General features: G+C 42.7%; 1 protein-coding gene across 5 annotated transcripts in view; it reads right to left on the bottom strand.

Moving 5' to 3' along the window:
* The window catches only part of CSMD3 (CUB and Sushi multiple domains 3), a 578,955-nt gene that overhangs the window by 264,387 nt on the left and 302,031 nt on the right, over positions 1 to 12,537 (bottom strand). For all 5 annotated transcript variants that reach the window (XR_013988260.1, XM_081012460.1, XM_081012461.1 and 2 more), the window contains one exon: positions 2,532 to 2,653. Coding sequence is in view for 4 of the 5 variants with exons in the window: in XM_081012460.1 (XP_080868586.1) it covers positions 2,532 to 2,653 (122 nt within the window). In the remaining variant the exon portion in view is untranslated. The remainder of the gene's footprint in view (positions 1 to 2,531; positions 2,654 to 12,537) is intronic.

Raw genomic sequence — 12,537 nt, 5'->3', positions numbered from 1 at the left:
TAACCTCCCCCCTGGACCAGCACAGTTTGCTCCCGCCACACCCGCACTCCCCCTTCGTTGGGGTGCGGTCGGGAAAAGCCAGAAGCCATGGCCGACCAGGCAGCTGCGCTGGTGGCATTGGCTCAGGAGAACCAGGCCTTGACCCACACCGTGCAGCAGCTCAGCGATGCGGTTACGGCACTTCAGCAGCGGTTGGATGCCCTACCGGCTCCTGTGGCTGACGCCCCAGCTCCAGGCAAGTACCCAGTGGCCTTGCCAGAGAAATTTGATGGGGCCCCGGCCAGCTTTCCCATGTTCCTCGCCCAGGCCAAGTTGTATATTCAGGGGCGAGCCCGGAACTTCCCTGACGACCGCACCAAGGTGCACTTTTTGATCAGTTTGTTAAAGGACCAGGCGGCCAAGTGGGCATTGCCGCTGCTCAGGCAAGACTCCCCCTTGCTGACACACTATATGGGGTTTTGCAACCATTTGGAGCCTGCTCCTGAGGATCTGGCACAGGTGCAGGCGCTTCAGCATCAAGGCCCTGCCCCAGTTCAGCCGGCCCTGGAGGGGGGGGACTCCTGTGCAGGCTGGGATTCCTCCGGTTCAGCCTCTGAATCGGATTCCCAGGCCATCACACAGATTCATGTTTCCGCTGTAAATGTATTTTGCTCGTGATTTTTCGCAGTAGCACATTTCAATACGATATCTATCTGCCTGCCCCCCCTCTCTCTCTCCTGTGTTGTACAGTATCTCCTCCCCACCTTCCCTTTATTGTAAATAATCTTTTTAGCGGTTTGAATCCCCACGATGGGTGAGCTCCCATTGTTCAGTCCCAGCTCCTGCCCACCTAGCAGTTCGAAAGCACGTCAAAGTGCAAGTAGATAAATAGGTACTGCTCCAGTGGGAAGGTAAATGGCGCTTCCGTGTCCTGCTCTGGCTTAGTCATGCTGGCCACATGACCCAGAAGCTGTCTGTGGACAAACGCCAGCTCCCTTGGCCTGAAAGTGAGATGGGCGCACAACCCCAAAGTCATTCACGACTGGACCTAACGGTCAGGGGTACCTTTACCTTTACCTTACCTTTACCTTTTATGGCATAATCTATGCAAAAGGAAGAAAAGTGAAATTGTGCTTCCGTAAAATTACAAGACAATTAAAATAATAATAACTTCAGACAGCCAAACCAGGGTACCCTCTTATGATCCACTCATGCCATAAATAAACTATTATTTAAACTTGAGAGGCAGACTATTTGGAAAGAAGAAGGATGAATGAAGTTAAATTTAAAAATGCCTTTGTATCAACCTTATTTGTACATTCAAATCTATTTCTATCCCCAAGGCCAAATATGTCACCTCTGGAACATGCCAAGCAGAACTAGTTAGTGAGTGATGGAAGACTACCCCTGAAGCAAAATCCATGATCTCTCCCTTTGTCCTTGGAGATTTACTACCATGGTGATCTATGGATGGAACAGAGGTGCATATTTAAGACTGACCTTAATTTAAATATCATTATACACCACCTTGATATCTATGAGCAGTGCAAGATTCCCGGAGTGCAGGCGCACTTTACCCAAGGTCTTTGTTTCCCTTTGAACAATGAGGCACAGTGGAGATTGTGGTGACTTTATGATATATGGCTTATTTACACATATATACAACCTTGAGCTTAGATGGAGGGAGTTCAGAGCATTCACATCCTAAGGGGGCCCTGCTCCTTCCATTGCTACAGTATCAGATTCAAAGAGACCGGTTGTGCCCAATCCTCTCTGCTGCATAAAACCAACCAACTGCATTCTCCTCTGCCCCTGCACACTTGTCGCTGCTGATGCAAATGATTTCCTGGGCTTACATCATCCAAAACGGAAATCCTAAAAGCTTTTGTCTCAGCTCGCTAACACACAGCTGGAGGGGAAACACAATTGGAGGGAGGGCCCTCCCCTCCACTTGCTGTCTGGCACTGAATGTCCTGATGGCTCCTCTTTTGTTAGGTTATCACTCATTTTTGTCCCCCTAATACTCAGACTTTTGACCAAACTGCGGGAGGCAGTGGAAGACAGGAGGGCCTGGCATGCTCTGGTCCATGGGGTCACGAAGAGTTGGACATGACTAAACGACTAAACAACAGCAACAATACTCAGACTAGTTATCACCAGGCTTGGCTTGTTAACATAAGTTTAACCCAGGGGTTCAGTGTTTTGCACCAGTTAACTCCCCAAACCTTGATGAAGTCTAACTTTTATTGGACCCAGGAATTTAAGGTGTCTCACCCCCACCAACTTCTAATATCCTAGTGATCAACAACATTGTTTGCTACTTTGAGACCATGAGAAGTGCAAAGAGACATGATTTCATGCTCCATTCCCCATCTCCAACAGCAACAAACTCCATCCTTTCACCCATCACAGTAACTCTGCAACTCCGCAGAGGTTTGTTTAACATACCCGTGTATACTATGCATGTACGTAATATATAAATAATATAAAATTGGCTAGTCCTTCTGATCACAACTTTTAGGTCTTTACATTATTATCAAATTTGAACTTACCTTATTTGGATTGATTGCTGTGATAACCCAAACACACTGAGCGTTACTGTCATACTGAAATGGAAAGTTGGGGGACGTGAAGGTGCCACCAGGACCCTGAAGATTAGATCCACAAGTCTTGACTGTAAAAGAAGAAATGAACATTACAGTTCCCAAATAACATCACATTATGTTCTAATTGCAGTTAATAGTCATTCCCAGTGTCTCCAGGGAAGACCTCCATATGCTTTAGAGTGGTCTGGTGAATTCCAAAATGAAGGGAGAAGAGATTCAGATACCAGATTTGAAAATGCATCCCTTGGCTTCATTTAGGTGATAGACTGATCCCAGTTACCCCTTTAGAAGTCCCCAAGTCCCAATACATGCCAAGGATGGAACTCTTTCTATTTTTAAAGTTGCTGCTAGACCAGGTTAGCCAGCATGCTGCCCTCTCAGATGTTGTTGAACTACAAATCACATCATCCCTATCATCAGCTGGTACCGACGGGAACTGGAGTCTAACATCTGAAGGGCACCACGTTGCCAACCTCTGTTCTGGACTAATACAAAAATGGAATGGAAAATGAAGGAAAGAATGAATACTTCACAAACTAACAGTTGTGCAGCCTTTTCCTGCTCCCTGCCCCCTTTCTTCTGGCTATTAAAAGGTAGGAAGTCATCTACCAGAGGAGAAGGAAGTCTAATGGGAACAATAGATCTTGCATGTTCTTTACTTCTCTGCTTTAATGATGCATGCAATAAACACCTTTGGCCTAATCAGTTTGTTTGAGCAGTAATATTGTTGTGATTTAGATAAAAAATACTTCTGAACAGATTCTGAACCACATTTCTATTTCATCATATACAAATGAAAGAGCAAATGTTTCTTTTTAAAGATCTGCCTTTCCCCCATATTTATGTCTGACAGCTGCTGCTATTTATAAAGGATTTTAAGATATTATATGACTTAAACTAATATATTCAGAAGGCATGTCCCACAGTCACTTTTGCCATTGCCATCTGTTAAACTATGTAAAAACTGCAGTTTTCTAATAAAGAAAAAAATACATCTTATAAATCCGGAGATTAGATTCCAAAAATATAATAATGAAATTTGTGTTAGGGTAAACAGCTCAAGATTTACGTATAAGCCTTTGCATAAATTATTCTAATGCTGCTGCATTATTAAATGTAAAGTAAATGTGTGGTTCTATTTAAAAAATGTGAGGTGAGAACAGGGAACTCAAGATAGCAAAGTGTGCAGCAAGTTCCTACCCTTGCTTCTCTGCTTAGCTACTGAGGTGAAATGAGAGTCAGACAAACATGAGAATAATGACTGATTAACAGTGATTGCTTTTAGGGAAGCAAAGAACCGTTCTACAATAAGCTTATCCTGTACAATGAACATCAGTGACTGCATACCCAAGCTGTGTAATTTCATGAAAGAAGTCCACTGTTTTTATTGCATTAATTCGAGAAACAAACAGAGAAGAGTGGAATTGTTGTCAAAGACTCATTTGCCTGCTTTGCACAGCACAGTAAGTCAAACTATAGCTTATCAGGACCACACAAATGTGCAACTTCCAGAGTGGAGCTTGCAGTCGCTTTGCTACTCCCCAGACCTTTTTGATCCTGCACCATGCTGAGCTAAGCCAAGCTTTGGCTCTGGCAGCATAACATCCAACCCCAGACTCTTAGTTAAGCTCTCTTCTCCCTAACCATAAGCTACAGTCATAAGGAGCCAGTGTGGTGTAGTGGTTAAGAGCGGTAGTCTCGTAATCTGGGGAACCAGGTTCGCGTCTCCGCTCCTCCACATGCAGCTGCTGGGTGACCTTGGGCCAGCCACACTTCTTTGAAGTCTCTCAGCCCCACTCACCTCACAGAGTGTTTGTTGTGGGGAGGAAGGGAAAGGAGAATGTTAGCCGCTTTGAGACTCCTTAAAGGGAGTGAAAGGCGGGATATCAAATCCAAACTCTACAGTCAGCAATACATGCATAAATTTCTAGCTAACTTTTGAATTCCTTCTGATCTATTTTGCACCATAGGATTACCTTCTTTTTAACAATCTCCTTTCTGCAGGGTCAATAATTTATTGTGATGCACGCAATATGTCCTTTTATCTTACACTCCCCCCACCCCACTTGAAAAATGAATAGTATTATCTCAGTGAGGAAACACACTTCTCATATTCAGATCCAGGTCTTTGGTGAGCTTTAAACTTAACAGATTATATATTAATGTATAATCAATGTATGGACCCTTTTCTGCTGCACAAAAATTATTTGTCAACATAAAAATGGCCTTTGAGAACTCAGGCAAAAGGCTTTTGAGTAAGCTGATCAGGATAGCTGAGTCAAGAGTTTAAGCAGATAGTCAAACAAGCTGAGCTGGAGATCAAGCTAACGGTTAAAAAGCTCAACATCAATGGACATAATACAATAATGCTACTCAAGGCAGGGAAGCTCAGTTGATTGGTGGTTAGTAGGAGGATGGAGAAAGTGAAAGGAAAAACAATGTTACCAGCAGTTTGGGCTAGAAAGTAACATTTAAGAAGTACTCATTGTGTCTTGCTGCCCAATAATACCATGTCTACAGTAGGATCACATCTTACGTGGAGGTTACGTCCCGGGGTAATAGCATGTGAAGGCAAAATTGTGTATAGTCAGAACAACCCTTTAAAAACCATAAAAACCTTAGCACAACACTTACCAATGAATGGCAACTGCATTGCTTAGTCTTCATCTTCTGAGATGGATGTTGTTCCAGGAGGACAAGTGTGGGTGAGTGACAGCCTGCTTCAAATGAAGTGCTTGGCTGTGGTTCAGCTTCAGAGGTTGATTGTGTTGGCTGGTGATATTTTTTTGTGAGAAGCACGGTAACTGCTGCTGTTGTCTCTTGGGCTAATCAAACATTTCTTGGTACAGTCTCACAGTGTCTGTAATCCTTCGTGCAATTTTGAGGCTTCATTCCATGGAGGGATCAAACTCAGCAATCAAATCACCGACATGCTTTATCGCTTGGAAGAGTTGAGCAAATTTATGCAGGTTCCAACTTCTTTGTCAGTTTTATCTTCTGCCAGTGGCAGACTTTGGGCTTTAAAATGTCAGCAGCACCCTGTACAATGCCTAAATTTGGTGTCCCCCCACCTCTCACTTTCCACTGTTTGTCACTGTTCCAGCACTCCCTGTATCACCCTCTTGGCTCAGAGCCCAGTGCGGAAACGCCCCCTAAATCCACCTCTGCTTCTGTACAAAATCACACTAGTTCTTCCAGCTTTGATCTATATTGTTCACTTTGTTTTCAGTGCTTGGAAAACACTTAAAATCTCTCACACATTCCTTCCAAAAGTTTTGCCAGCATGCATCACTGTTTCAGGCTCAAATACCTCCATTGCCTGCTTGAGGTAAGTGATGCAACTGGCAATGTTGAAGGACTTCCAGCATTCCATGAGATTAAGATTGGAATCAGCATCCATAGCATTCAGTATCCATGAGAAAGTGAGCTTCCTGTAAATCACCTTGCAGCAGTGAATCACACCGTTGTTGGATGAGGGAGGTCATATGGTGGGGAGAAGACTTCAACTTCAACATTATTATGTGCAAAGAGGAGAACATTGTCCACAATGAGAAGCAGTCCTTGTCAGGGACCGTGCTGAGGAGGGCTGCACAGATGAGGAATGGTGGGAGCCTCCCCCTCCCCCTGCTCCTGATCAGGATCCTTAATCTTCCCAGGAGCAGTGGGACAGTATAGATTTGGAGCAGTGGTTTGCGGAGGGACATAGTTCAGAAGACAAAAGTTGGGTAGAACTGGGTGGTGAACCAATAGGAGAAGAAGAACCGGGAGAGAGAGAGAGTTTCCAGTTTGCTGGTAAGTATCCAGCCGATCAGTCAAAGGTCAATGAGATTAGATAAGGTAGCTGCACAGAAGACACAGTGGTTGTGAGATCAGGTTGCAAGATGAGGAAGTGACTCGGGTGACTTGGGGGGAAGTGGGTGTGAACCTTAATTGGGAGACCTTTACTCTGAGAATGGACTCTTTGTTCTTTCACTGTGATCATTAAAATCTCTTTAAATGGTAAGGGACTATTTTTGCTCCCTCGCTTTATCTATGGGCCAAAGGGAAGGAAGCCACTTCCCCGAAGCCTGACAGTCCTCATGTTGAAGTCCTCATGTTTCTCTTCAATGTAGCACTTCACCTCTGGTATGAAGCACTTGTGGAACTAATCCAGAAATGTTGCTGTAGTCAACCAAGCCTTTTTATTGGACTGCCAGAAAACAGGAATGAGATTCTTGTTCTTGCCTTTTAAGGTGTGGGCGTTTTCAAATGTATACAGCAAGCCTGGCCACAGAACAACATAGTCACATGGTGTTTAGCTGCTTTGAAGCCAGAGGCTTGTTTTTCCGTTTTGGAGCTGTAATTACGGTCAGGCATTTTCTTCCAGAAGAGCTGCATATTGTCAGCATTAAAAACTTGCTCTGGAAGATATCCCTTGTCATCTAACAACTTCTTTAACTGCTCCACATAGGCTTTTGACAACTCTTAGTCTGCAGCTGTAGATTGCCCAGTTACAGTATGTGCACATTTTTGAGGCTGTAGCAATTCCTAGAATTGTTAAACCAACCAGGACTGGCTTTGAATTGCTTCACAGACTGCCTACCCTCGATGGAAGGTTTAGATTGTGCATAGAGTGTGAGAGCCTTTTGTCACAATGTGACACCCTCAATAGACACATGTTTGCAGTTCACATCTTCCAGCCATAAGTTTAATGCCTTCTCAGTCTTGACCAAAGCCTGGCTACACACCTGGTTCATCACCTTCACAGTTTCTGGAGCACTTGCTGCCTCAGCCACATTGATTTCTTTCTCTTGAATCTTCATGACAACTGCTGTACTTCTTGCGGTCATCTTTGTGTGTCACACTGCAGACAAGACTTGCCACTTCTCAAGCAATCTAGCACAGCCACTTTTTCTTCCAGTGTTGGAACCCATCTTTGCTTCTTAGGTTGTCCACCAGTTGAACAAGCTGCCTTGCATTTTAGGGCCATGCATTGCAATCTCCATGTGTACTTCTATTGCTCTCCCTAGGCTGCTCCTTTGATAACTTTTTTAGGCCACTCACATAATCTCTGTGCTCCTTCATTTGCTCTTGCGAGGGCACCTGCAAACTATGCTGGTGCCTCTGATCACTCTCGTAAGGTGAAGGAAATGGTACATGTGATTATTGACTTTTCCCGCTTTCCTGCCCCTGGACAGTTTTTCCCACACTCTCTGCCCACCTTTCACAATTTTTTTTTTGGACAAGCACATAAAACTATAATTATGTAAGTAAAATCTGTGTAAGTTGTGATCCTATTCTCAGAAGCAGGCCTTTTCAGAGGCAGCACCAAAACTTCTCACTGAGGCATTAGTCTCTCAGCCCCACTCACCTCACAGAGTGTTTGTTGTGGGGGAGGAAGGGAAAGGAGAATGTTAGCCGCTTTGAGACTCCTTAAAGGGAGTGAAAGGCGGGATATCAAATCCAAACTCTTCTTCTTCTTCTTCTTCTTCTTCTTCTTCGGCATTGTACTGTTTTAGGAGGCAGAAAAAGACGTACCGCTTCCACAAAACTTTGGGAAGTGAAGACATACAATTTGTTGATTATGAAGTAAAGACCATTAAGTCTATTAAGTGTATGGTTCCCATTACCTTTTATTGTTCTTTGTTCTTTTAAATTATGCTGAGTTTATTTCGTGTTATTTTTCATTGGTTTTAGAAATATGTATCGGTTTGTTTTATTGCATGTGACCATATAGAAGTGTCTGGAAAAATAAATAAACAAGTCCCACTGAATTCAGTGGGATTTACAGCAAAGTAATTGGGCACAGAATCACACAAGCTGTAATGGGAATACAAAAGCCCCAAGCCATATAGGACAAGGTCATGTTGTAGCTTCTTCCCAAACCAGCATTGACCCAGGGAATTAAGGAAAACACAGGGGTGGATAGGGACTGCAGTTTGGGTTCTTCCCCTGCATAGCCTGTTGCTAAAGAGCTACCTAAAATGGCTCCTTTTTCACAACAGTAATAAGAAAAGGGGCCACTGGAGAACGTGATGGGATATGGATCCGTTCCTGATCCATTCAGGACTATATAGATGAAACTCTGTGGAGGTCAATGATAAGCAACAAATCTGGAATCATTACCAAATCAATGTACACAGACATTTCACAACTGTTTTTTGTTTTTCTGTGCTAATCTCAATCAAATGCATATCAGCAGTAACCATTCTTTAGCAACAGTTGCTTCACAGCAAATGTAAAGCATGGAGGATTTGAGGTGTGAAAAAGCAATATCCCATTGTCCTCCCAGCTCTCTGCAGTTTCATCAATTATCCATTTAGCAGTATCATTACAAAGAGGAATACGTTTTCTCAGGTTTTACCCCATTAGCCTGCAACATTGCATGTTATTTAAACTATTACAATGTCGACCACTTTCCAAAGTTCTTTTGACTGCAGTCTAACGTGGCTCCCTGACTTAGAACTCTCAGAGTGTAACAAGTGGAAAGCTTCAAGGGCACCAGCCTCATCCATGTTTTAATTCTTGAGGACAGTCATTTTTGTTGGATGAGTTTAAATAAAATTCTCTTCCTATGCTTGAAGAGTTCAATTTCGCTGCCAGTAGCATCATTATGTTTAGCTTGCTAATGGCACTGCAGTTTTGTTGGTTTTGCATTAATATTTTTTTCCCCAAGTACATCACAGGCTCTATGCTTTCAATATTCTTTTTTCATCATTGCTCTGGACTGAAATGAACTCTAATGATAAATAATGGGCAAACTCTGGCTCTTTGTTGCAAAAACTTTTAGCATTCTGTCCTTCCGCTTTATGCTTGGGAAACATTAACACTACTTTACCCTTATTTTTATCTTATTTATTTTAAGATGCATTTTACATAGAGCTCCTTTCCTCCAAAGGTGTTGGGGCAAATGTTCTTTTGCATTTCTAAGCCTGCATACCAAATCTTTATTCACTGTTTTGTTTCCATGGTTGATTGCAATTGATTATACCACCTACTCTCATAATATTTTCTCATTCATTAGATTCAACAGAATACAGCTATTTTAAAATCAAAGGTTTGTTACAATAATATTTCCCAACATCTGTAATGTAATTCTAAAAACTATGGGGTTTTTTTATGTGCTCCCAGAAGCAAAATAAAGTTCTTTCAGAATGATATTTCTGTGCATTTTAGAATCTATGTTTAATCTAACTCTCCTCCCCATAACTGAATTATCCCAAATTTTAACAGCCAGTTTTAGACATCTGGCACCTTAGGATTTTTCTAGAGATCCTAGAACGGATATAATTTTTGCATCTACCAGTAAGTAATTAACCATCAGAACTAAGAAGAGCTCTGCATCCAGTATCCTGTTCTCTCAATTGCCAACCACATGCTTAAGGCAAACCCACAAGTAGGGCATGAACTCAGCAGTAATCTTGCCACTCACGATTTCCAGCACCTGTTATTTAAAATTAAGCATACTGCCTCCGGCAGTGGGGGGAAAACATAGCAATTGTGGCTACTAACAATGAATAGCCTTATCCACCTTGAATTCGTCCAATGCCCTTTTAAACCTATCCAAGTTGAGGACCATTGATTTACTATGCCCTGTGTTAAGGTAACTCACAATTTGTGCACACTTAACTTGTGCACATTCAGCTTCATGCGCTTGGCAAAATAATTTTTAAAACTTAAGAAGGGCGTAGAAAGGGGGCAGGTGTCCAGGAAAAAAAGACTTGGGCAATCCAATCCACCATTGAGCCCAATGTGTTTTGATTATCCACATTTTGGGCTTTAGGTGCTATACCCAAAATGTAATCCCGGTGTAAGTTGAGAGTCGTCTGTACTTATTTTTGCTTCTCCTGAATCTTTCAACTACTCCTGGCTCAGACACTTCTACCATTTGTACAAAAACACCTGTACTTGGTGTCTGTTTGTAAATGACTTTCAAACGTGTGTTTTACCCTAGAATGCTTTGGCCTCTTTGAAATGCTATTCTGTGCCCTTGCAATTTTAATATCTAGTTCTGGCTGAGTTTCTTCTGAAACATTCCCCTGTCTGTCTGATGTTATAGAGCCATATACGTTGCTGTAACTGGAATTCATGATTTATGATTAAATCTGCTTTGTATTTTATTATTTAAGTCTTGATGTTACTGTACACCACTAAAAACATCAGTTTAAAGTGCTCATACATAATATTTTGCTATGCTAACAGGCTGTTCTCATGCATGTTTACTTGTAAGTATGTTTTTTAAAGAGGATGTGTTCTTGAGGAAGTTTACATAGAAATTCAGCCTAGACATAACTATTATAGGTGAAAGTTTTGCTTATACAGTCGTACCTTGGAAGTCGAACGGAATCCATTCTGGAAGTCCGTTCAACTTCCAAAATGTTCGAAAACCAAACTGCGGCTTCTGATTAGCTGCTGGGGATTATTTCTGAGCAGACATCCATAGGACTGCACAAGTAGTTTGTATATCTGAAAAGCAGTGTTAAGTTAAATTTCATTTTTTAAAAAAATTCAGAGATCGAACTGTTTTACTGCCTTGTGTGAAATTATTGAAGAACTGGAAGGAACAGAAGCCAAGAAGACCTTAAATGTGTCCTTTATGCTCAGTGCAGTTCTCTGAAGAATCAATATTTCTGAACTGATAAATAAAACTGCACAAATGACCTAGTTCTCTTTGACCCTCTGATTGCCCTTCAGTGTAGTCTCTTTTCAAAATCCAGCCACCAGCAATATCGAATGAGTTATTAAACAACTTTGCTTATTAGCCCTTTGATTATCTGAAGTGCTAATGAGAATTACTGTATTGAAGAGAGTGCAAGCTCTAACCCACAACCTATTTCAGTCAATGGAAAAGCACACATTGGTTATAACGGCTGAGACTGTATCCAGACCCAAAATCAGAGTTCAGTTCCTTTCCTGCTGCTACCAGCAGCCTCCTTGTCCCAGAGGAATGGCACCCCACACCTTTTTGTTCCAGTATGTTTTAAATTAGTGCTTGCTTGCTATTTCAGCTCTGTAAGACTTTCATAAGAAACTTGTACCATCTACCCTTTCGCACATTGCTGTCCCTGTGCTCACAGTCTTTGTTCTCTTGTCTCCTGCTCCTTGGGAAAGGAAATAAGAACTTATTCCACGACACAGGGTGCTGCATTACTGTGTTGTATGGGCAAATTCATTGCCTTCCAGATCCTGAACTTACAGCTGTCATGCTGCGTCACATAACTGCTTCAAATATAACTAGGGCCCTCTCCAGTAAAGGTAAAGGGACCCCTGACCATTAGGTCCAGTTGTGACCGACTCTAGGGTTGCGGCACTCATCTCGCTTTATTGGCCGAGGGAGCCGGCGTACAGCTTCCGGGTCATGTGGCCAGGATGACTAAGCCACTTCTAGCGAACCAGAGCAGCGCACGGAAACGCCATTTACCTTCCCGCTGGAGCGGTACCTATTTATCTACTTGCACTTTGACGTGCTTTCGAACTGCTAGGTTGGCAGGAGCAGGGACCAAGCAACGGGAGCTCACCCCGTCGTGGGGATTCGAACCGCCAACCTTCTGATCGGCAAGTCCCAGGCTCTGTGGTTTAACCCACAGTGACACCCTCTCCAGAGGGCCCTCTCCAGAGTGGTGTTTTATTATGGGTGTGGATTTCTAGAGGTAGGCTGAAGAACCCATTTCAACTGGTCCCATGCCCTGTCCCAGTTCTGTGTAGATATTTTAGAATGAATTCATGCATATTCAAACACAAACAAACCAACCCCAACAACAACACCTGCATATAATTTCTTGGCTGAAAAGAACAACAAGCTGATCTTGATGGCTGCCTTTCTGTCTTCTCTTGCTTGTTTTACAAATGTAAGTGCAGCTGTTCACAAGTTGTTAGCTAGCCCATAGGACTTCTCCCAGTATATCTATGGAAAACACAGAAGCAAACACCCCTGGGAGCAACACATTTTGATGGAGTGCCATCACTCTCAGGG

The sequence above is a fragment of the Podarcis pityusensis genome (genome assembly GCF_964106645.2).
Source record: "Podarcis pityusensis genome assembly, chromosome: 7".
NCBI lineage: Eukaryota > Metazoa > Chordata > Lepidosauria > Squamata > Lacertidae > Podarcis > Podarcis pityusensis.
This window is presented reverse-complemented; position numbering and strand designations above follow the sequence as displayed.